Genomic DNA, 27,151 nt, shown 5'->3' on the forward strand with positions numbered 1-27,151 from the left:
GAAAGATTGAGAGATCAGGGGGCTCTCACTATTACCCTGTGTCCTTTGTCCTATTATTTTAACATATTGGCTGAAAATTAGTTTTTTAGCTCTTTCTCATTACTTTACGTCGGGCGTCCAGTGTCCAGCGTCTGTCCACGTCGTCGTTAACGTTGAGAAAAATCTCCTCCTCTGAAACTACTGGGCCAAATTAAACCAAACTTGGCCACAAATTGACAATCATCATTAGGGTATCTAGTTTAAAAATGTGTTCGGTGACCCGGCCAATCAACCAAGATGGCCGCCATGGCTAAAAACAGAACATAGGGGTAAAATGCAGTTTTTGACTTATAACTAAAAAACCAAAGCTTTTAGAGCAAATCTGACATGGGGTAAAATTGTTAATTGGGTCAAGATCTATCTGCCTTTTAATTTTCAGATGAATTGGAATACTTGTTGTTGGGTTGCTGCCCCTGAATTGGTAATTTTAAGGAAATTTAGCCGTTTTTGGTTATTATCTTGAATATTATTATAGATAGAGATAAACTGTAAACAGCAATAATGTTCAGCAAAGTAAGATTTACAAATAAGTCAACATGACCAAACATGGTAAATCAACTAAGAAATATTAAAGATCTCCGAAAAAAATCTTTGACCAGATTTGATAACCTATTCGACAAAACATTTGTTTTGACAGATTTATTTTCTTCAAAATTCATAGAAAAACAATTTTGAGAAGAAAAATCAACATGATCACAGAAACGATATGATATATGTTACACAGAATTCAACATTGTCAAACAAAAAACATTATCACTTTTATACTACAACTAGAAATGTACTGTTTACTATAATAATTACATGGTATATATATTCTGACCCAATAAAAACAAACACTACTGATGTTATCTTCTCTTGATCCTCAAGCAATATCAAATGATATCAGTGCCTTATATTTATTGAGAACACTCTGACATGAAAAGAATAGCATTCTATATTTAATAGTGTGTGCCGAACTTTTACAGTATATTATTTTGTTTTTTGTAAAACATGTACAATATTGCAATGATTTTCTCTTCTCGCAATATCTAGGGGTGTTAGTCCTTCGGATTTAAGGTTAACGTCTGCATCATTCTTTAATAACAATTCAACAGTTTTTGTATGTCCGTAAAAACAAGCTATAAATACAGGAGACTCTCCTGTAATCTTACACTTATTAATGTCAGCATTATTGGTTATTAACATCTGTACTACTTCAGTATGTCCATTCTGACAAGCCATGGACAGAGGTGATACTCCATCATTATCTCTACACTTATCAATGTCAGCATTATTGGTTATTAACATCTGTACTACTTCAGTATGTCCTTCCTGACAAGCTATGAACACGGGTGATGTTCCATCGTCATAACACTTATTAATGTCAGCATTATTCGTTATTAACATCTTTACTATTTCAGTATGTCCATTCTGACAAGCTATGAACAGAGGTGATGTTCCATCATTATCTCTACGCTTATTAATGTCAGCATTATTGGTTATTAACATCTGTACTACTTCAGTATGTCCTTCCTGACAAGCTATGAACACGGGTGATGTTCCATCGTCATAACACTTATTAATGTCAGCATTATTCGTTATTAACATCTTTACTATTTCAGTATGTCCATTCTGACAAGCTATGAACAGAGGTGATGTTCCATCATTATCTCTACGCTTATTAATGTCAGCATTATTGGTTATTAACATCTTTACTACTTCAGTATGTCCTTCCTGACAAGCTATGAACAGAGGTGATGTTCCATCGTCACAACACTTATTAATGTCAGCATTATTCGTTATTAACATCTTTACTATTTCAGTATGTCCATTCTGACAAGCTATGAACAGAGGTGATGTTCCATCATTATCTCTACACTTATTAATGTCAGCATTATTGGTTATTAACATCTGTACTACTTCAGTATGTCCATTCTGACAAGCTATGAACAGAGGTGATGTTCCATCATTATCTCTACACTTATTAATGTCAGCATTATTGGTTATTAACATCTGTACTACTTCAGTATGTCCAGTTTGACAAGCCATGAACAGAGGTGATGCTCCAGTATCTCTACACTTATTAATGTCAGCATTATTGGTTATTAACATCTGTACTACTTCAGTATGTCCTTCCTGACAAGCCATGAACAGAGGTGATACTCCATCATCACGACAATGGTTTACATTACCGATATAATGATGTAAACACCATGTAACCAGATCAATATATCCTTTATAAGAGCACTCTATTAATGAAGTGCTATTGCTTTCTGTGTCACATATACTAGCCAATTGTTCTTGTTGTGATATTTGTAAACCTTTTACATGTACAAGAAACCTATGTGTGAAGATAGGATCGTCCATATTGATATTACAGAAGACATCTGCTACCCTTCCTTTCAACCAGTCATCTACCAGTCTATTTATATATATTTGCTGATATTTTTCCGGTACAGGTATTATGAATTCATCACTACTGCTTTCTTTTTCAAATAAAAACCTTTCACGAATAAAAATATATGAAGCATTTTTAATTAAACAATATATCATAGCACTGCCAAAGTAATAAGCAAGAAAGTCAAACAGCTTGTCATGAATAGTTCTGTACACGTCATCATCCTTTCTCATAAACGTAGAAGTTAGTGAATCTAGTTCATCACGAAGTACCAATCGTGATGTTCCTTTCATCACTTTACAAGCTTCATATGTGTTCTTTATAATTGTTTTGATATCTTTATCGACATCTTCTGTGAGCCATTCTTCTTTAATATGGTTGTTAAACATGACACACAGAGCAAGTGCACAGTATTTGACATGTGCTCCTTCTAGCTGTAATTTATCTATCTCTTCTTTGTAAATTGAAAATGGATTTTTAAAGAACTGTAACATTTTCAGTTTTGTGTTTTTGCTGTATAATTTACATAAAAGAGGAAAACAGTCAAACATGTGATTAAATTTCGTGATTTTAGAAGCGTTTGTCTTCAAGTAAAGTTTAGCAATTAATTGTTTTTCTGTTTGTGATAAACGTAGATCCTCAGACAAAAGATTACATTCACAGGATTGATAAAATGACAAAGATTTCATTTTTTCATCTTTGTAAACCTGTAGTCTACAAGACATAATTAATTTAAACAGTTTCTTTTCAACTAATGATTTGATTTTTTCCATCTGATTTTTCCAGTTTTCAAACTTTATAGGATTTATGGTATATGTTCCACAAAAGTCATCAACAACAAACAGGATTTGTTTACTTGGATTGTACCAATGGATAACATCTTCAGGATTTGTTACCGGTATGATCTCATAACTTTCTTGCATTTGAAGAGCAACATGACGCACCAACGAAGATTTTCCTGTTCCCGAACTTCCAGTGACAACAACGCAACCATTTTCTTTGATACATTTTAATACACTCTTTGCTCCATTTGTTTCTATAAACATTTTATCATCTTCTGCCCAAATTTCCAATTCCTCTTTAATTTGACCTTAAAATTAAAAAAAAATGATATTTCTATTAAATATTTACAGTTACTTTCAGACTGACTACTGTGACCTTGCCATAATGACCTGTACTTTATAAAATTTACAAAATGTTTGTCTTGAGCTTACCTGATGAACGTTATTCCTACGTAAAAGAAATATGTTTCCGATCCAAACAATGTCTTGTCATAGAATTAACTTCAACAGAAATCTCAAGAACTAAAACTTTGGAAAACTTAAAAGTAAAACAGGTGTTTTTTTTTCATTTGTTGTTGTGTACAACTTGTTCTTGTGTTGTTATATTGCATCACTGATTCAGGAAAGGGAAAGAATGCCAGCTCACCAAAATGTTTAACCATGCTACATTCTGTATATTCCTGTCCAAAGTCAGGAGCCTAATTCAGTAGTTGTTATTATACTTTATATCATACCTGTTTTTCGTTTGTTGTATGTGCAAAAGTCATGCAGTTGTTTTTTTTTTTTTATTTTCTAATTTGAGTTTTTTTCTTTCAGTATTTGGTTTTAGCATTGTTACAGACTAAATAGGACGTAGTATTATTGACGACTAATTCATTATGGTCTCTGGTGGATAGTTGTATCATTGGCAATCATACCACATCCATCGCCTTATTTTATTTTAGATACAAGCCTTGGTCAACTTGGCTAGAGGGAGTTGGCACTTAAGTTTTAGCAAATGACTACAATTCATCAACCTGAAATTAATAATCAATCCTGAACTCAGTCTGTACAAATGTCCCCGACATTATGTGTCACTATGGTACAAGAGAAAAAAAAGTCTCATAACTCCTTTTTTAAAAAAATATCCAATTCAAATTGACAGTACAAAGTGATCAATAAAACATGATGGCAGCAAATGCTACCAAATATGAGATTTTTCATCAAGACCGACTTGAACGATTTACGTTCACAAGGCTTCATTGTCACAATACTAAAATATCCCGCTGCTTGATACAAACGTAAAGGCCGAACCCTGAACAGTTTAGGTACTAGGTTCTAGGTTAGTGGAGGATTAAGCAATCACAGACATGTAAACCCGGCCAAATTCTCTCTCTCTCTCTCTCTCTATATATATATACATATGTGCCTGACCCAAAGCAGGGGCCTCTAGTTCAGTGGTTGTCGTTGGTTGCTGTCAGTCTGTTTTGTTTTGTTTTTTTCTATTGTTTTGTTATAAATCGGGTTATTTGTCTTATTATTAAGTTTGTTTAACATTTTGTCATGTCCGGGTATTTTATATCTGCTTTTACAGGTTGAAATTTGCTTATTGTTACGTAACAGTAGAACAGTGACCTTATGTTGCTTAATCCGAAAGCTCGCAGATAGTTATCTCTAATGGGCAATCAGATCCCATCTCTGTATTCTATATCAATCACAAAACCAGGTGCTCCACAGGGCGCAGCTTTATACGACCGCACAGGTTGAACCCTATACGGTTGGGCCAAGTATGGACACAACATTCAAGCTGGATTCAGATCTAAATTTGGATTGTGATTAAATAGTTGACACAGCATAGGTTTCGGACACAGAATGAATGTGGTCTAATGAACTTAAAAAAATTTGTTTTGCCTATGAGCAATTCACTATGCTGTTGAATATTAATCCTCTCAAAAAAATGTTTGAAGAATTTTTTTTTTTTTTATGAAATCTGAAATGAGAAAAATTGAACATGCTGAATACTGTGCAATTGAAAATTTCTTGCTATTGCACAATACTTAATAAAATAATTTTGGATCCTGATTTGGACCAACTTGAAAACAGGGCCCATAATCAAAAATCTAAGTACATGTTTAGATTCATCATATCAAAGAAGCCTGTGAATTCAATTTTTGTTAAAATCAAACTTAGTTTAATTTTGGACCCTTTGGACTATAATGTAGACCAAATTGAAAAGGGGACCAAAAATTAAGAATCTACAGTTAGATTTGGCATATCAAAGAACCCCAATTATTAAATTTTTGATGAATTTTGGACCCCGATTTGGACCAACTTGAAAACTGGGCCAATAATCAAAAATCTAAGTACATTTTTAGATTCAGCATATCAAAGAACTCCAAGGATTCAACTTTTGTTAAAATCAAACTAAGTTAAATTTTGGACCCTTTCGACCCTAATGTAGACCAATTTGAAAACCGGACCAAAAAATAAAAATCTACATATACAGTTAGATTTGGCATATCAAAGAACCCAAATTATTCAATTTTTGATGAAATCAAACAAAGTCTAATTTTAGACCCTTTGGGCCCTTTTTTCCTATACTGTTGGGACCAAAACTCCAAAAATCAATCCCAACCTTCCTTTTATGGTCATAAACCTTGTGTTTAAATTTCATAGATTTCTATTTACTTGTACTAAAGTTATGGTGCGAAAAACAAGGAAAATGCTTATTTGGGGCCCCTTTTTGGCCCCTTATTCCTAAACTGTTCGGATCTCAACTCCCAAAATCAATCTTAACCTTCCTTTTGTGTTGATAAACCTTGTGTTAAAATTTCAATGATTTTTATTTACTTATACTAAAGTTATTGTGCAAAAACAAAGAATAATGCTTATTTGGGTCCATTTTCCAAAATCAATCCCAACCTTCCTTTTGTGGTCATAAACTTTGTGACAAAATATCATTGATTTCTATTTACTTAAACTAAAGTTATAGTGGGAAAACCTAGAAAATGCTTATTTGGCCCCTTTTTGGCCCCTAATTCCTAAACTGTTGAGACCAAAACTTCCAAAATCTCAACTCCCAAAATCAATCCCAACCTTCCTTTTATGGTCATAAACCTTGTGTTTAAATTTCATACATTTCTATTTAATTAAACTAAAGTTATAGTGGGAAAGCCAAAAGTATTCTGACGACGACGACGACGACGCCAACTTGATACCAATATACGACCAAAAATTTTTCAATTTTTGCGGTTGTATAAAAACTAAACATTGACTTGTGAACAATGGCATACAGGTCAGTTGAACCCTACCTCACTGAAATATACTCTTCAAGGATTTATAACTTACCAAAAAAAGTGGTTGTCGTTGGTTGCTGCCAGTCTGTTTTGTTTTGTTTGTTTCTATTGTTTTGTTATTATTTAGTTTGTTTTACATTTTGTCATGTCCGGGTCTTTTATTGCTGCTTTTACAGGTTGACAATAAAACACATACCTCTGATGTTCAATGGAATTGGACGTCTATATTCTTCCATCTCTTTCTGTAATTGTTTGATTTCCAGCATAATTTCCTGATTTGACTGATCTAAGATTTTAACCTTTAACTCTTGGCACTCTTGATTCATTGGATGACCACCTAATCTACTTACAGCCTACAAATAGATATTTGATTTAAAACTTTATACTAGTAAACAATCAAAATGCCATTAGCTAAATTTTGTAGATTTGTATGTGTTCAACTGATGATCAGGATAAAGCTATTGCCGAATGTGACATAAATTAATTGTCACTAAAAGTATGGAAATTCAAATACAAAAGGAAAAACATGTACATGCATGGTAATTACAAAATGTGTCATGTGTCATTTTTCAACCAAACAAACTCATCATAGATAACAGAGTTGTATTGTGTTTGACAGATGAGTGTTTCGTCTTCAAAATACTCATGCAAAGAGACACATCAATCAAACAAGAGGCTCTCAAGAGCCTGAATCGCTCACCTTAACTTTTTTGCTTAAATCTTCCAACAATGATTATTTTGGGTTTTCAATTTATATAAATGGTTCTTCGATTCTGTCATATCTTCTTCAAAAGTAAAAACAAGAGTGGACACACTGAAATGTCTCGTTTGTCTCGTGTTCATAATATAATTTATGATGAAAGTATAAAAAAACATTGTATACCCCAAGCATTACATTATTGCTGTTTACAGTTTATCTACATCTATAATACATGTAATATTCAAGATAATAACCAAAAACATCAAAATTTCCTTAAAATAACCAATTCAGAGGCAGCAACCTAACAATCGGTTGTCTGATTCATCTGAAAATTTCAGGGCAGATAGATCTTGACCTGATAAACCATTTAACCACAGATTTGCTCTAAATGCTTTGGTTTTTGAGTTATAAGCCAAAAACTGATTTTACCCCTATGTTCTATTTTTAGCCATGGTGGCCAACTTGGTTGGTTGGCCGGGTCACCGGACACAATTTTTAAACTAGTTACCCCAATGATGATTGTTGCCAAGTTTGGTTCAATTTGGCCCAGTAGTTTCAGAGGAGAAGATTTTTGTAAAAGATAACTAAGATTTACGGAAAATGGTTAAAAATTGACTATAAAGGGCCATAACTTCTAAAGGGGTCAACTGACCATTTCGGTCATGTTGACTTATTTGTAAATCTTACTTTGCTGAACATTTTTGCTGTTTACAGTTTATCTCTATCTATAATAATATTCATGATAGTAACCAAAAACAGCAAAAAAATTGATAAGGAAATAAACTAACTAATTTTAAAGAATATTTCTGTCGCAAAAAACATGCAAGTTTGTAATTAAATCTACCGCAAATGAAAGAAAGTTACCGTAGACTTAAACAATTTAACTTCATCTTTAAACAATTGAACTTCATCTTTTCTAAATAAGAGTGGTTTCCGCACCTTTTTTTAATGCTTGCATGGATTGTTAAATTTTTTTATGAATCAAATATCGAGTTTGAATTTGTCCCGGTTAACACAGTGTTGTAACAGAGACATATATGTGTATATATGTCTCTGGTTGTAAGAATCAATTGATCGGTTTTAATATTAGGATCGGGTATACACCTCGTTTTCAATCTTACTTCTGCATGTTTGTATTTAAAAAAGTAGACCAAATTTCTGCATATTTTCATATTCGTCATTTCTGCATGCTGTTAATCTGAGGATTTGCGCACACAATATAGCCTACATTATAAACTTATTTCATTAGTCTTGTTGACACACATGCTCGTGACGCAACTCTGCAAAAAATATTTTATTTATCAAATTTCCTGTCTTGATTTAACTTTCCCTTTTATTTAACTAAATGACAAAGAATGATGTAATGTTTGCTGAATGGAAAAGCTTCATGCAGTAACATAAGAAAATATTTGTTCGTTCCAGGCATTATTTGTTAAAAATCCACATACACAGATTTAATTTGATTGATTGATTGTTGGTTGCTTAACGGACAGTAGCAAATATTTCATGCATGTTCAGGACGAGAACAAGTTAACAATAAACATGATAAATACAATAGGAAGTTTTGCTCATAACAGAAGCCATCCGGGATAATGGTCTAGGAAATTTGGAGTGCCACTGGAAAATGGGGGTATATTGGATAGGGACAGAAATTTTGCTGTGCAACAGGCCACCTACGGACCCCTCAAAGAGTTGTTGCAAGGGTTCTTAATGTGTAAAGAGCGTGGCCCTCTCTTTACACAAGACATCCAAACGGATGCCCCACTTCGGCAAGCGTTTTACTGCCGGTCGGGAGAAGACCAAATGACCATATTTCGTTTCCCCAGTCATCCTTGGGGTAACAAGGATTTAACAATAAGCATAATGCATACTATGGCTCTTTAACTATTTTGGTTCTTATACATTCGTGGCTTTCAAATGTTGGACCTTTAGTGTTCCTTATCAAGGTTAATTCAGAAAAGCGCTTCGGACGCTTGAAATTTAAAACGTGTTTATTTCATTTAATCTTGAGAATTTTTTAGGCCGCAATGAGGTTAAAAAGAAGTACTCGTTTATTCATTTTAACAAAATAGAGAAGATCAGAGTATTTGGTATAACTTCCCGTCACAGATATTTCATATCTGTACACATACAATGAAAACATACACCTAATATGATACTTTTGAGATCAACGTACCTAGTGCAATTACGACAGGAACATACATAATATTGTGCATTAGGTATTGCTTTAGCAATGTATATATAGTGTAATGCTTTAAATTTAACTGGTGTAAAATTAATGATATAAAAATGAACCAAAAACGACCATATGAGAATGTATCATGTTCGATGCTTTAAAATCTTACCTAATAAAATTGTATAAGAATGTACTCAGTGTAATGCACGGAGATTATTCATAATGTATTGCACACCAATATAGCCTCTGCATAATGCAAATGCATATAGCTTTCCTATATATATAATATAGAAAAAATAAGATGTAATATAGAACCAGAGGGCGCAGCTTTATACAACCGCAGAGGTTGAACCCTGAACGGTTGGGGCAAGTATGGACACAACATTCAAGCTGGATTCAGCTCTAAATTTGGATTGTGATTAAATAGTTGACACAGCATAGGTTTCTGACACAGAATGAATGCGGTCTTATGAACTTAAAAGTTTTGTTTTGCCTTTGTGCGATTCACTATGCTGTTGAATATTAATCCTCTCAAAAAAATGTTTAAAGAAATTTTCTTTTTATTTATGAAATCTGAAATGACCCCCCCCCCCCCCCCCCCCCCCCCGAATTTTTTGGAAAGTTTGCTATAGCTTGCTATTGCTTTCCTTACAAACACTACTTCGCGGATCTGCCATGCGCTGTAGAGAAAATCACAAGAAATCTACGCGAGATTGCGTTTTCATTCATTCATGAATATTTCATGAATGAACATTTCCCCGCTCTACTTTTACCTGTTTACTACATGCGAGAACAAGTTGACATTTTGACCAAGCCGTCGGATAATTGAAAAGTGATAATGGTTTGTTTAAATAGAACACAGATGAAAGAATATAAAATACTCGATAATTATATTATATGTCTAACGTCTCACGCCAAGGACGAGTAAAGGTAAATACCGGCTTTGATAAAAAAAAAATAATTTAAAAATGCATTGTTTTTGTCTAAACATCGATCGGAAGATTTTGATGCCAAAAATCATTTGAAAATTTAATTCCGTTATTTAAATACTAACTGTTTCACATTCCAATGTGGATATAAGGAACTTTAATTACTCGTTCAGCATGCTCAAGTGGATCAAACTGACAGCAGAAAAACATTGACCCGACGTCAGTTCTTCTTCAGTCTTCTTCCAATAATTTACATCATACCACTTCTGGTGTATTATTGTAAATTCGTATCATATAGCATCCGTATTAAAAGCAACCGAGTCAGCATCTACTTCTTCGAATACTATAGCTCAGGGTATCAAGACAAGTTCTATAGAAATGATTAAGGTTCATGATGTGTACCCTTTGGCTAAAATGGCTGCATTTTCACCTCAAAATTTAGATAGATTACAGACAAACCGCGGCCTGTGCATCTGGAAAAGTTTTAAAGCATACCATGCCCTATATAAATAGATTTCAATTGCTTTGTCACCCAAACACAGAGGCAATGATTACCGTAATATATCAAATCATGACAAATGAATGGATTAAAACAAAAATTCTCAAATGTTCTTAACTCATAAGACAATGCTTAATTTCACAACAGCAACTAAATGTGTTACAAGTTATAAGCACCTCTATGAATCTAGTGTATATAAACTTTTTATTCCTGTGGTCATACTGCTGTTGTTATATTCCCACGGTATTGAGTTTTATCCTTGTTTTGCTGTAAGTATGTACGTCCTTCCCTTACTTGTACGTACATGTACCTCTGTACATCCCAAAATTCATTTCTGTTCTCTTACTTTAGTTTGCCTGAACCAAATTGTATGAAACTTATACGCAATGCTAATAACCACAATTCACAAGTCAAGTTTGAATTTTAGTTGCGTCACTTTTACCATTCTAGCATTATGCTACTTTACAAATAGAAAAGTTGCTGGAAATTTTAGTTTCTATTCTCTAACTTTAGTTTGTCTTATTAAATGCTATGAATCTTATATACAATGCTCATTACCACAAACACTGATCAAGTTTGAATTTTGGTGGCGATAGTTATACCATTTTAAAGTTACGCCCCTTTACATATAATGTAAACAATTGCTGAATATTTTCGTTTCAGTTATCTAACTTAAGTTGGCTCAACCAAATGTTATGAAATTTATACAGTGTTAATACTTTTAACAACAAGAGTGCACACGCTGAAATGTCTCGCCTTCTTTATTAATCATTGATATTATGTTGATAGTCCTAAGTATAAAGCTTTATTACAACTGTCACATAAACTAAACATTAACCAAGATAACTAAATAAAGACCAATGAACCATGAGAATGAGGTCAAGGTCAGATGAACCATGCCAGGCAGACATATACAGCTAACAATGCTTCCACACAACAATTATAGTTGACCTATTACTTATAGTTTAAGAAAAATAGACCAAAACACAAAAACTTAACACTGATCAATGAACCGTGAAAAGGAGGTCAAGGTCAAATAAAACCTGAGCCACTGACATGTAGATCATAAAATATTTCTATACACCAGATATAGTTGACCTATGGCTTATAGTATTAGATAAAGAGACCAAAACTCAAAAACTTAACTTTGACCACTGAACCATGAAAATGAGGTCAAGGTCAGATGACATTTGCCCGCTAGACATATACACCTTACAATCATTCCATACAACAAATATAGTAGACCTATTGCATAAAGTATGAGAAAAACAGACCAAAACACAAAAACTTAACTATAACCACTGAACCATGAAAATGAGGTCAAGGTCAGATGACACCTGCCAGTTGGACATGTACACCTTACAGTCCTTCCATACACCGAATATACTAGACCTATTGCTTATAGTATCTGAGATATGGACTTGACCACCAAAACTTAACCTTGTTCACTGATCCATGAAATGAGGTCAAGGTCAAGTGAAAACTGTCTGACGGGCATGAGGACCTTGCAAGGTACGCACATACCAAATATAATTATCTTATTACTTATAATAAGAGAGAATTCAACATTACAAAAAATCTGAACTTTTTTTTCAAGTGGTCACTGAACCATGAAAATGAGGTCAAGGACATTTGACATGTATCTGACGGAAAGTTCGTAACATGAGGCATCTATATACAAAGTATGAAGCATCCAGGTCTTCCACCTTCTAAAATATAAAGCTTTTAAGAAGTTAGCTAACGCCGCCGCTGTCGCCGCCGGATCACTATCCCTATGTCGAGCTTTCTGCAACAAAAGTTGCAGGCTCGACAATAAAACAAAGATCAATCTTGAATTTTTGTGGAGTAATTTTTACTGCTCTAGGGTTGTGCCTCGTTACAAATGGAACCAGATGCTCCGCTGGGCACATCTTTATACAACCACAGACTGGGTTGATTCCACTATATAGTTTAGGGCCGCTTGGCGGCCCTAAAACCAGTCAGCGGCCCAAAAAAAATATTTTTGAATATAAATTCCCAATTCATGAAAATAAAATAAAAATCGGTATTTCCGGAAAAGTTTAGGACTTTATTCGTTAAACGTTGAAAAATATAGGCAAAGTATAGATGTTTATGAAGTGTCCTATATTTTGAATTTAGTGGACAATTTGATTATGTCATAGATATCTATGATTATGTCAACATGTGGTAAACAATTTTAGCAGCCGGATTCAATTGATTAAAATGTTATGGGATTATTTGATCTCGTAAAAGTAGATCGCCTAGCAGGTTGATCAAAAACATGTTTGTCAAAATTGGTGTGAAAACAGACCTCGGCTAAGAGCAAATTCAAATTTTGATAATATTAATGAATCCATTTTAATGGGCGCCGATCTCGTAAAAGCTGATCGCCCAAAAGAGCTGCATGGTTATATAATTTGATGAAAATAAATTATTTTATATTTTGCTCTTTTTCATCAAAAGACAAAAGTTTGAGCGTTTTTGAAAGATATTAATGTTGATGATTAGAGAGGGGGGGCAAGGGGTTTAACTGTTATGCTGTTATGGGGAATTTTAATTCTTTGTTATCTGTTATTCTGAAAATATATTTACTGTTAGCTGTAATTGTCTTATTCTTTGTTAGCTGTTATATGACTATTATCTATTTTGTTATCTGTTATTGTGAGAATCTATTTGCTGTTAACTGTTATTGAAAATTGGAATGTTAGCATTTTGACAGCCAATCTTCCGTAGAAATTGAAGATTATTGAAAATTGTGATTTGAATGGATAATAGTCTCATTGACACGCTTACCACATCTTCTTACAATGTATATCTATTGGGGTCTTTCTACTGGTATTATAGGGTGGCCCTGTATTTGCAGAAGAATTTCAGTAACATACATCACATAAACATATAAAATCAATTGGACCCAGGACCATTCCAGTATATATTATTATTATCCTTTGAAATAAATTCCATTGTCTGTGAACATGTAGCATTTTGTACAAATTATAATTCACTTATTACTTGTACAATAACTCATAGTATGGATTTTGTTATAAAAAAAGCATTGGTACACCCTATAGATTTTTTTATTCAATGACCACATAATAATCTTTATGTTGTACTATTACACCAGTGTCCCTGATTAGGGGAGGATTAGACACCAACTAGCATGCTAAAGTTGATGCAGTCACATTCTGTATTTGCCTATTTCCACGTCAGGAGCCTGAATTCAGTGGTTGTACATGTAGTTTGTAACTGTGTTACTAAGTTTCTCGTTCACTATTTTGTGGATAAATTAGGCAGTTAGTTTTCTCCTTTGAATTGTTTTACATTACTAAGTGGTGTGGGTTTGAATTATGGCTTTGGGAATTATACAACATCTTTTTCTTTTAGTATTTAAATTATAAGTGCTACTCCCTCTCTTTTCATTAACATGAAAGAGAACCCTGACCACCATATATTTAAAAGCTTTTTAACTGCTTCACATGGCGAAAATTGAAGCTCAGAAACCATTGATGCAAACACAGATGTGTCTTCAGTTTAATTTTTCGGTAAACACCCTTTTTAAAATCCCACAGCTTCTCCAATGCTGTACCCAAATTTTTCATATTCTATAATTTCACATAAGACACATGATTGGTGTTTCACTTGGTGTCATCCAAATTTTCACTATGTCCAATTTCTATTATACTATCAGAATTTTCACTTCAGTCAATTTCTATTATCAGAATAATCATAACTGGTATGCGTGTTTCAGTTACATGTCCTGTCTCCACTGATCTGGGTATTTTTGTATTTTATAAGTAAGTTTTATCATAAGGTCATTAAATAAAAAAAATATATTGTGCATCAATGTTTTTTTTTATTACTTGTAAAGTATATATATGACATATATTGCTTTTCAGAAGAAAAAAAATCAAAAAATCAAATTGATAATAAAGTGTCACTGGCTGCACTATTTTTAAAAATTAAATAAAAAAAACCTAAATCATTAAAAATTGATCCCTCAAATGCCGTGGATTAAAAATATCCCTATATCAAAAACAGAAACCAGTAATTTCGTTCAGAAAAATTCAACATCCATACTATAACTTATTGTACAAGTTACGGAAAAAATCAACCAAGGCAGAACTGCCTCAACGGCCGGAACGTCTTGTTTACACAAATTACAATTTTCTAGGTCCATACCACAAGTTATATACTAAGATCTACGAGTCATCTACTGGATTGGTCCTGGACAGATCTATTTTCATATTTCATTTACTGTTATCTGTTATTATCCCTTTTCAATTCCTTGTTATCTGTTTTTCACCAAATCAATTCACTGTTTTGCTGTTATGGGGACCCCCCTTGCCCCCCCTCATTAGACCATTCATGAAACACGATATGTCACCATTTAATATGGAACTGTTTCAAAAGTTATGAAAATGATCCTTTCTTATTCTTTAGAATACCATCAACTTTTTGAGAATTACTTTCCGGCGCATGCATAAATCGTTTTATGTTAATTTCAAATATTCTTTTATTTATTTATAAAATTTACAATTTTTCCAAATAATTTTAAAGTGCACTGGTCAATTGCTTTAAATATCTTATCTATTAAGTATATAAACTTTTGTAATTGTCTTTCTGAATACGACAACGGATCAGTTCAATTTTATAATCCATTTTAATCAAGGTAAACTTTTAAAGATGACCTGTTGAAAAAATACCAAATGGATGATTTTTTTTTCATTGGTTCATATGGCAAGCCATTTTGTTATTTAATTTATATAAGAAATTTTATAAACGATATGTATTGTTTATAAGATATCTTATATGAAAGATATACATAAGATATCTTAATAACTTTAGGAGATATCTGTAAAAGTATATGGGATATCTTTTAAGATATATAGTTTATAAGATATCCCATAAACTATATTAGATATCTTAAAGATATCTTAAAAGCTATCTTATAAACTATATAAGATATCTTATAAACTATCTTATAAACTTGGTAAGATATCTTAAATATATCTTATAAACTATATAAGATATATAATCTGAAATATATTCATAAGATATCTTAATAACTTTAGGAGATATCTTATCAAGTATATAAGATATATTATAAAATATAAAGTTTATAAGATATCTTATATAATTTTCTTTATAAAATATCCCATAGACTATATAAGATATCTTAGAAACTATATGAGATGTCTTATCAACTATATAAGATATCTTGTAAATTATAAAAGTTATCTTGTAAATTATACAAATATAGCCTTTGTATGAGGTCAATACAAGGATATATTGACCTGAAAGAAGTGTATTGACTGAGGACGAAGTTGAGGTCGATATACTTCTTTGGGTCGATATATCCTGTATTGACCTCATACAAAGGCTATATTTGTTATATTATTAATTTCTGACCATATTTGTTACAAAATCGTCATTTGATTTTTTTGGCATTTTATAAATATCATATTGTCTCCTTGACAATAACAAAATATTAGTTGTTATTTCAATTGCTTTTTTCTGTTTGTTTGTCATCTTATGTATTTCAAGATATTTTTCGTCAAATAATCGATCACAGATATCATTTGTTTCAAAACGTTTAAGATCGCTTAGCAATATCCTGAAATTCATTACATGACGTCACAAAGTATATCGTTTTTTTTTATATTCCAAAAATAACCGTGCAATATGCTTTTTGCCGGTCAATATGCTTTTTGCTATCCGCCGTTTCTCTCTACCTTCGAAAATATAGTTTAACATGTGACTATCCCTAAACGAATCAAATTTGTTCAAATATACGAATTAATAATATTATAAAAGATATTTATAAGATATCTCATATACTTTATTAGATCTCTAATAAACTTATGAGATATTTTATATAATATATAAGATATCTCATATAATATATAAGACATCTTATGTAAATCAAACTATAGCAGATATCTTATATATTAAATGAGATATCTTATATATTACATGAGATATCTTGACATTTGATTAAATAGTAAAACGGCTTGCCATAGATTTATGTTAGCTGGTATATATGTTTATTTATATGTAATATGCCTAGGTTACTTATAAGTAAGGCGTCAAAAAAAATAAAATGCAATAGCATTTCAAGACATCATAATTATTTTGACTAGTGCATCATGTGCAATGATATTCCACATAATACAACTTTCCTGGTCTCAATCCAATAACTTTTAAGTAATCTGGTGATCATATCTATGAGATCAGAATTATATATATCACAATCAGTAGCACATCCATAATTATTCAAAATATTACAACTTCTTAAATCAGTGTAGACGTTTAACTTAATATACATTTTCCATTTTTATGGAAAATGATATGATTTCGTCTTAGATAGTATGCATAAAAAATTCCCAATTGGGATATAAATTCCCAATTTGATGTTCAAGGGACCCATTTGAAAACACCTGGAATCATCCCTGACAGAGGTCGAAACCCTGAACAGTTGGGGCAAGTATGGACACAACATTCAAGCTTGATTATAATAGCTCTGAATTTGGATTGCGATCAAATTTTTGACATAATATATAGGTTTCTGACACAAAACAAATGTCAAGATCTGACAAATCTATTGCGCAATACTGTGTAATTAGAATGTATACACAATACTTACTACCCCCATAACTCAGATCAAGTACACATTTTGGTAGCTTCACGCACATTTACAGTTCTTGAGTTGTGACCCTTTATAACATTAATGCTAGCGGGGGCATCATTTGTGTCCCATGGACACGTTCCCTATTTTTGATAAAAGTCTTTAATTTAAATTCACTTTCATTACAGTTGTATTGATTTAAGTTACTGTAACTGTCTTATTTATAAAAAAGGATGTGGTATTTTTTGCAAAGAACCAATGCTATCCAAAAGAGTTCAAAGGAGGAAAATGTATTAATAACTATAGGCCACCATATGGTCGTCAATAATGAAAAATATCTGTACCATATACATGCAGAAATCTTTAAAAGGCCCCGATAGGAAACATGTGGAACAATTCAAACAAAAAAACCTTACGTGTTAATTTACTAAAAAGAAACATGAAGGATCTAAACCAATAGAAAAATACTAATTCAGAGGCCCTTGATGTTGACATGGCATGGGTACTTAAAAAGAAATTATCAGAGCTTTCTGTATATTGCAATATTTTAGTCTACAGTTTTAGGTTGCAAGAGAAAATATCAAAACTTTTTATGACAAACATGAAAAAAAGTGATTTTTGATAATTACTGACAAGACAATGGTTTAGTTTAAAACATCCAAGCTGTGATGAAATACATTTTTGAAATATTACACGTCTATAACCTTTTTGGAATAATACACAGCTACAGTTGCAAACTTTCCAGAGGTGCTATCCAGCACTTTGATTTTTCACATCCCCCATTTCTAATGGAGTTTGCAACAATAACTACTCATTTAAATACATCATAAAAGATTAAAATGTAAAAAAGTGCTTGTTATCACTGAATGGTAAAGATTGTTTTAATTTATCAGTTGGTAGTAAAAGTGAATATACATTGTATATTGTATAAAACAATGATTTAAGTTGATTCAACTACTATTCAGGACAAAGAAAGATAACTCCAATTGAAAATTTCTTGCTTTTTTGAAAATATTTGCTATTGCAGTTTCTTGCTATTGCACAATACTTAATATAATAATTTTGGATCCTGATTTGGACCAACTTGAAAACAGAGCCCATAATCAAAAATCTAAGTACATGTTTAGATTCAGCATATCAAAGAAGCCCAAGAATTCCATTTTTGTTAAAATCAAACTGAGATTAATTTTGGACCCTTTGGACTTTAATGTAGACCAATTTGAAAACGGGACCAAAAATAAAGAATCTACATAATCTGTTAGATTTGGCATATCAAAGAACCCTAATTATTCAATTTTTGATGAAATCAAACAAAGTTTAATTTTGGACCCCGATTAGGACCAACTTGAAAACTGGGCCAATAATAAAAAATCTAAGTACATTTTTAGATTCAGCATATCAAAGAACCCAAAGAATTCAATATTTGTTAAAATCAAACTAAGTTTAATTTTGGACCCTATGGGCCCCTTATTCCTAAACTGTTGGGACCAAAACTCCCAAAATCAATCCCAACCTTCCTTTTATGGTCATAAACCTTATGTTTAAATTTCATAGATTTCTATATACTTATACTAAAGTTATGGTGTGAAAACCAAGAAAAATGCTTATTTGTCCCATTTTTGGCACCAAATTCCTAAACTGTTGGGACCTCAACTCCCAAAATCAATCCCAACCTTCCTCTTGTGGTCATAAACCTTGTGTTTAATTTGATATCAATAGAAGTAGAATTGTTACATGCTTATTTGTTAATAATTTTGTTGTAAGGTGTTTTTACTTTCTGTTGATATCATAAACACGAAATACCTTCTCCTACACGCCTAAGACAAAAATTTATGAAAAATGCTAAAAATTAACTATAAAGGGCAAACTCCTTAAGGGGTCAATTGACTATTTTGGTCATGAAAACTTATTTGTAGATCTTGTTTTGCTACACATTATTGTTGTTTACAGTTTATCTCTATCTATAATAATATTCAAGATAATATGTTCTATTTTTAGCCATGGCGGCCATCTTGGTTGGTTGGCCGGGTCACGCCACACATTTTTTAAACTAAATACCCCAAAGATGATTGTGGCCAAGTTTGGATTAATTTGGCCCAGTAGTTTCAGAGGAGAAGATTTTTGTAAAAGATTTCTAAGATTTACAAAAAATGGTTAAAAATTGACTATAAAGGTCAATAACTCCTAAAGGGATCAACTGACCATTTTGGTCATGTTGACTTATTTTAAATCTAACTTTGCTGAACATTATTGCTGTTTGCAGTTTATCTCTATCTATAATAATATTCAAGATAATAACTAAAAACAGCAAAAATTCCGTAAAATTATCAATTCAGGGGCAGCAACCCAACAACGGGTTGTCAGATTCAAATGAAAATTTGAGGGCAGAAAGATCTTGACCTGATAAACAATTTTACCCAGGTCAGATTTGCTCTAAATGCTTTGGTTTTTGAGATATAAGCCAAAAACTGCATTTTACCTCTATATTCTATTTTTAGCCATGGCGGCCATCTTGGTTGGTTGGCCGGGTCACGCCACACATTTTTTAAACTAGATACCCCAATGATGATTGTGGCCAAGTTTGGTTTAATTTGGCCCAGTAGTTTCAGAGGAGAAGATTTTTGTAAAAGTTAACGACGACGGACGACTGACAACCAACGACAGACGCCAAGTGATGGGAAAAGCTCACTTGGCCCTATGGGCCAGGTGAGCTAAAAATATGATGTCCAATTCTGGATTGGCTATTTTAATAGATTTACTGTCAATTTTAATGATTGTATTGTTCTTGTATTCAATGTTCTTGATTTTCTGTACACAATCATTTAAATACATGCAATATTCTATAATCATTGATACATATGTAACACTTACATCAGATATATTACTCCATGCTGTATTGAAATCAGCAGTGGCTATTTTGTTACTATCATGATGAGCTAATTGATTTCTGTACCATTTAATCCTTGCAAGATCAGCTCCTGGAGTTGTCTCCACTGGTAGTGGAAGTTTGTCGAATCCATTGATTGGCTTAATAATAGATGTCAAGTTTCTAATCAAGCAAATCATCAATGTTACATCAAAAGTTGTTGAATCAGGTACACCTGTAACATCAAAGTATTAGAATAATGCACACAAAAAGTATCAAAATCAAATAAACATGTGTAATATAAAAGGAATTAAAATCAGGAACACTTGTACTAAAGATACGTCTATTACATCAAAACGTCTGTAACATCAAAAGATGTTGAATCAGTCAAACCTGTAACATCAAATTAATTAGAAACAGGTACGCCTATAACATCAAACGGGTTACAAACAATTAGCCATTGAACATCTTCAGTTAGTATTGTCCTAAAATTGAGAATTGGGCATTTTGTTAAATTATAAATAACACTGAAAACAGTCAGATGTACATTGGCTTACAGATATGTACACTTTTCAGTGATTCTATACACCAAATACAATATTTGAACAAATACACAATATACATGTAGTGTCTATTACCAACTAAAATTTAATGATTACATTAGATGTGTTTCATTATTATATGGTATTTTGATTGACTAACAGCAATCTCGCATCAATCCTTTTAACACGAGAGAAATAAAGAACTGCGCCTTGAGTGTATTTTACTCCGGCACTTTTTCAACGAATAAAATTACATTACTCCTCAATGTCATATCAAAACGGTATAAAAATAAACAACTTAAGGAAGGTTATTTTAATAAACATAAACCAATCACAAAGATTTAAGTAAAACTGCTCAAAGCAATTTTTGAGTTATTGTCCCAAAAATTAGCAAATTCCCCTCTTTAAGTAGTCAGCACTTCGGTGTTGACATGAATATCAATTATATGGTCATTTTTATAAATTTTCTGTTTACAAAACTTTGAATTTTTCGAAAAACTAAGGATTTTCTTACCCCAGGAGTAGATTACCTTAGCCGTATTTGGCACAACTTTTTGGAATTTTGGGTCCTCAATGCTCTTCAACTTTGTATTTATTTGGCTTTTTGTACTATTTTGATCTGGGCGTCACTGATGAGTCTTATGTAGACGAAACGCGCGTCTGGCGTATAAAATTATAATCCTGGTACTTTTGATAACTATTTAATAAATAACATCCTATTCCTTATAAATGTTTGAAGTATTTATAAAAATTAAGAGCCCTCATGTCAATAGATATAAATAATTCACCAAAATTGCATACAAATTGGTTAAATCATTTTATGAGAAATATTGTCCGACATATTGACGACGGACGGACAGACTAACACAACAGATGGACATACAAACAAAGGTGTAGCATAATATGTCCGGAAACTGGTCGTATATATTAAAAATCTCACAGTAGTAAGTTCAAGATGGCTTTAGCCAGGGTTGAGCAGAATTGATGGCAAGAAATTGATCACACATGCTTTTTCTATATGCCTTTTTGTGTGTTTTGGTTACATATGACGTGGCTCTGTATAATTTTTTTGTGTTTTTGGTCTATGATAATTTCTGTATTTTTGTCTTTCGTTTTTTTCTAACATGTCTAATGGGCTTTGTGTTCCTTTTCGTGTCTTTTTTTATGTGACGTGGCTTAAAAGCCGCTTTGTACTTTTTCATCAGGCCATTGTGTTATGGTAATTTTTTGTTTATATATCTGTTTGTTTTATAGTAATTAAGACAACACAACATTGACGGCTGTACCCCTGTTATTGACATTTTTACCAATTATGTATGTTTGTTTTGTTCACACATGGTTGTCAATGTAATTGACTTTTATACAACTGTCATACAAGTTAGAGGTTTATCTATCTGTAAACCAATGTAAAATCCACCATTTTGTACACAAGAAAATGCCTTTACCGAGTCCAGAATGACTGATAGTTGTTGTTCATTGGTTTAGTGTGTTCTGATGTTGCCATTTTATTAGAAACTTTCCGTTTTGAAAATTCCTTGGAGCTCAGTATTTTTGTGTTTTACTATGCACTTTATATTCAACATAGGATTGTTGTTGGGGGTTTTTGCATTCATATATATATTAACAGTTTTTAATACAAACTATATGTGTTCCTTATAAGTCAATTTAAACATACCATTTGTTGGAAACAAAAGATTCCACTGTGCCTGGTTTAAAACTCTTCTGAATTTCAAGTTATCAAGAGTATTGTAGTTAGTATTGAGCGTTGAAGGTAGGTAGGTAGGTGGAAATGTTCTGTCAAAATAAGTACGAATTGCTCTGGGTGCCACTCCTTTCAATAACAAAGCTAATCGAACATAATTCTCTTCTTCTTCCGAAAGTGGTGCCATCATTTAAAAATCTTCGTTTGTACAATTGCAATGTATTACATTCTCAGGTTATGGTCAATCCCTTCCTGTAAAAAAATAATATAACTACATAAAATAGCCTTGAGAGTGCTTAAGGTTCATGTGGACCCTTTGTCTAAAATGACTGCATTTTTAACTAAAAATTTACTCTGAGTACAAACTTACCTGTACATAAAGGATGCCCTAGATATATAAAATTCAAATGCATTTTATGGTTTATAATATCTAAAACTAAACTGAATTGTGCTTTGTACTTTTATTCGTCCCTGCAAAGGTAGTGAAATAAACACACAGTTGCGTCTCACTTGATATAATCCATTCAGGTACAAAGTTCAAATTATTGTCCCTCTCAATCAATAGAGTTCACTTAAAGTATTACTAATGGGGAAGTTCTGAAACCTCTTTCCACAGTTTTGTTCATTTTGACACCTTCTGGAGGAATGAAAATAATACCATTGAATGCACTGCAAAATACAGTTTACTTTTAAATTAAAAAAAAGAGAAACACGTATTTTAATTTTCTTTATATATACATTGTATAGAGCATGCTACGCTTTAACATTTTCCAGATACTTAGGTTTGTCTGTACTCAGAGTAAATTTTGAGATGAAAATGCATTCATTTTAGTCGAAGGGTCCAAATAAACCTTAAAGCTATGTTACCTTATTTTCATATTGGTTATTTTTTTTACTCGTAAAGTCAAGATGTAGAAAAACATTGTTTTTGTGCTTGTGTGCATACCATGCATCCATATATCTTACGGCAATGTATTGCCTGCTTGTGAGAAAGTTGCTCCCCTTTATATATGTTATAAACCGTAGTTATACTTTTGTTAAGGTTGATAATATTGTCCCAAACCAAATCTCCTTGTTTTGATCCTGAGAATATAAGGCGTGTGATGTTATTGATCAAATAATAATATATAACTTTATTGGATGGAGAGTTGTCTCATTGGCACTCATACCACATCGTCTTGTATCTATATATGAAATCTGATATCAAATAGAAAACAAACGTTCTAGCCAAATAAACAGAAGCCAAAAAAGACATGTTCCAATATCATTGGCGAATACTAATACATATACAAAATTTAGTCCTGGTATCTATGATGAGTTTATTTACTGGAAGTTAGAATCACCGTTTTCTTTCACGATCAAAGCTTTAGAATAGAGACATATTTAACTGGTATCAAAATTTTTACCTTCAAACAAAGGAATATTTAAAGGGTTATTTTTAATTGAAATAAATGCTCAATTTTATTTTTCACGACACGAATTTCATAAATTGTGTTTTTTTAATATATAGAAACATCTTGTAGTGACAAGTGAACACTATAAGTAATTTCTTATGTTCATGCTATTGAAAAAATAGTCAATTTCTATTGTTATGAACTCGTCATATCCTGTGGTCACAATCCATTGTTATTCGTAACCATAGATTCATGTAATTAACCCTTGTTTCAGAAATAGAAACTATGGCTTTGCTCATTGTTGAAGGCAGTACGGTGACCTATAGTTGTTTAATGTCTGTGTCATTTTGGTCTCTTGTAAACAGTTGTTTCATTGGCAATCATACCACATCTTTCTTTTTTATATGAGTATAACAAGTATAACTGTGTATGGCTCAGAGCATAACTGGTAGAACAAAGGAGCTGAGATGTAATAAATCTTCTCAGAAGGATTGGTGATTAATATTTCAATATATATTACGTTTATTTGAATTTTAAATTTTCGTTTTAATACAACCATTAACATGATTAATGGTACATGTAATCTAATTTGAAACCAAAATTTGAATAATGTTAACTATAGTATTCATTTTTAGTCTTATTAACATTTTTAGGGTTCATCTGGACCTTTTGGCTAAAATGGATTTGTCTACGTCTCAAGATTTTTATATTACTGTGAGTGTAGACAAACATGTGCATATGGAAATATTTGGATGCATCAGTTGCACTTGATATATAAAACTCAAAATAATTTGATGTTTACGATAATTAAAACTTAAACAAGAATTAACTGAGGAATTTGCTGATTCAATATGACACACTTGTGTATTTACCTCCAAAACAATGAAAACAGGGTGCTGGTTGTATATATTGTGTTCTGTTTGGGTTTCAAAGGAGTAGGTCTAGTAAGACCCCTTTTTGGCCCCAAAATATAGCAGTTTTTGAAAATTTTTGTTAAAATGTAAACTTTTAGTTATTTATTGGACAGAAGAATGCTTCTGCTACATAAATATGGGCTGTTGTTGACATTACAATGCACATATATCGGGTAGTAGCACCATTATTAAGAATAAGTCATGCTAAATAACTAAAATCTCCACAATTCTAGCATTTAGTTAAATTTTAGACGGTTTCCATGTAAAATGAAAGTGGCCGCATTCGTGTTCATCCTTGATATTGAAATGTAAAAGAGGGACGAAAGATACCAAAAGGACAGTCAAACTCATAAATCTAAAGCAAACTGACAACGACATGGCTAAAAATGAAAAAGACAAACAAACAACAGCACACATGACACAACATAGAAAACTAAAGAATAAACAACACGAACCCCACCAAAAAACTAGGGGTGATCTCAGATGCTCCTGAAGGCTAAGTTGTATTTGATGATAGTACATAACATATACAAAGGTTGTCGATGAACACGGATGGGGCCACTTTCATTTTTGACTAAAACCATCTGAAAAGTGATATTTTTCAGCATATTTGGTAGATTTTTCATATTTGAGCTTGAATCCGATTAAGATTAAGAATAAGAAAGAAGACATCTTGCCTGTGAAGTATATGAAATAGAAAGTAAACTTTCTTTGTCATTGGGTGGGTAAATCTGATAGTTGTTGATCATATTATACTATATAAAGACAGAAAATTTAATCTTACCCCTGCCTACCCTCTTTCCCAATAAACAGGTTGGGGATAAACCACCATTTCAAGGACTGTAACTCATATGGTCAGTTGTTACTCATCTGGGAAACCGGAAGGTTACTCATATGGGGAACACTTAACTTTGGCGGGTTATTAAAAAAAATCCATGCAATATGGCATTTGCACAGATGGCGGTTAAAATTGTACCAACTCGGGATATACATAAAATGTATAAAGAGGTATTAGCATTACTCGAAAGCAAATTTTTGACAAGCTTGTATTTCCCATTTCCATTCTCAAATTTATTTTGCTGTCATATAAAAACTTGAAAAGTGAGCTAACAAAAAAATATATGCAAGAAATGTCATAAAACTGACTCTGAATTAGGACATGAAATTGATGTAGATCAAACAAAGTGAAGATGATCAGGAATACGATTGTTTTTTTGTTTGAGTTAGATTTTTTTCACTGAACCCCTTCATCGCTATCAATTAAAATTATTTAGTCAAAATTTAACACTAGTATTAAGGTTCATCATAACAAATTGGCAAATACAGCCTATTATCACCTAAAAAATTACTGTGTACAGACTTACCTGTGCTGATTAGGAAGTTTTAAATATTTTTAGATATATATATAAAAGTTAAATTTATTTTGCATTTCTGAAAGATAAAATCATTTTTAATGTTTTTGGTGAAGATCTGAATTCAAAATATTTTTTTTGTCCTCTGCTTCAGTGCTTGAACAGATGTTTTTTCTAATCAATTTGGGAAAAAGAAAATATTTTTTAGGAAAAATAAGATAACCCCCTCCTGTCTTTTGAAGTTCAATGATCATTCCCTAAATATTTTCAATCTGAACTTATAATTTTATTTTATACAAAAACTATATATAAATGTAGCCTGGGGCATTCGTCCTGAAAATGCATGAAATATTTGACACTGGACGTTAAACAACCAACAACCAATCATTATATATATAGGATATAGTATAGTCTTAGTATAAAGCTGCCATTAAAAGTAGTGCCTTCCTCATATTATCATTGATATGTCAACAGTCAAGTCAATGCACTATTATTGTCTAGATATAGGAATACACTTGCCAAAACTTGATTACAAAGTTATTAACACAAAACCAATCAAAAGTGGGCGCGAACGTGTAGGGTGCGAAAGTGAAAGGGGGCGAATGTGATGGGGTGCGAACGTGAATGGGCGCGAACGGACCCGGATTCACTTTATATTAAACCGGGTGGTTGTTTGATCATTTTGATAGCCTACTTGGACGCCAACCTGTGTGTATGAAATACCGAAAGTAAGTACTGTTGATTTACTATGTTTAAAATTGTCAAAAATAACTTTTTTTTACCACAATTTTGACTTTTCAATGCGACATTCTACTTTCGTTTGTAATGTCCACCATTTTGCATTAGTACGCCAATCACATGATCAACTGATTAACCAATAAATGTGCAGTTTGTGTACAATAGGACATTCCAGTTAATTTCTGATTAACCAATAAATGTGCAGTTTGTGTACAATAGGCCATTCCAGTTAATTTCTAACAGG

At 32.2% G+C, this 27,151-nt stretch overlaps 1 protein-coding gene across 1 annotated transcript; it reads right to left on the reverse strand.

The window, feature by feature from the left end:
• Nucleotides 1-663: 663 nt before the first annotated feature.
• Nucleotides 664-27,025, reverse strand: LOC139482368 (uncharacterized). The gene is made up of 5 exons (XM_071266227.1): nt 26,952-27,025; nt 22,483-22,761; nt 20,271-20,500; nt 6,670-6,826; nt 664-3,506 (listed from the first exon to the last, which is right to left on the reverse strand). Exons 2-5 carry the CDS (start codon nt 22,697-22,699, stop codon nt 1,009-1,011), a joined length of 3,102 nt encoding a protein of 1,033 aa, XP_071122328.1. The 5' UTR covers nt 22,700-22,761; nt 26,952-27,025; the 3' UTR covers nt 664-1,008.
• Between the last annotated feature and the right edge of the window lie 126 nt (nt 27,026-27,151).

The sequence above is a fragment of the Mytilus edulis genome, chromosome 7 (assembly GCF_963676685.1).
Source record: "Mytilus edulis chromosome 7, xbMytEdul2.2, whole genome shotgun sequence".
Lineage (NCBI taxonomy): Eukaryota > Metazoa > Mollusca > Bivalvia > Mytilida > Mytilidae > Mytilus > Mytilus edulis.

What these genes read in the sequence shown, in the direction of transcription:
- LOC139482368 (XM_071266227.1), bottom strand. Translation starts at nt 22,699, where the DNA reads ATGATGGCACCACTTTCGGAAGAAGAAGAGAATTATGTTCGATTAGCT. An exon ending in CATGGAGTAATATATCTGAT is followed by an intron (nt 6,827 to 20,270) that starts GTAAGTGTTACA and finishes ATCTATTTGTAG; the next exon opens with GCTGTAAGTAGATTAGGTGG. An exon ending in AATTCCATTGAACATCAGAG is followed by an intron (nt 3,507 to 6,669) that starts GTATGTGTTTTA and finishes TTTAATTTTAAG; the next exon opens with GTCAAATTAAAGAGGAATTG.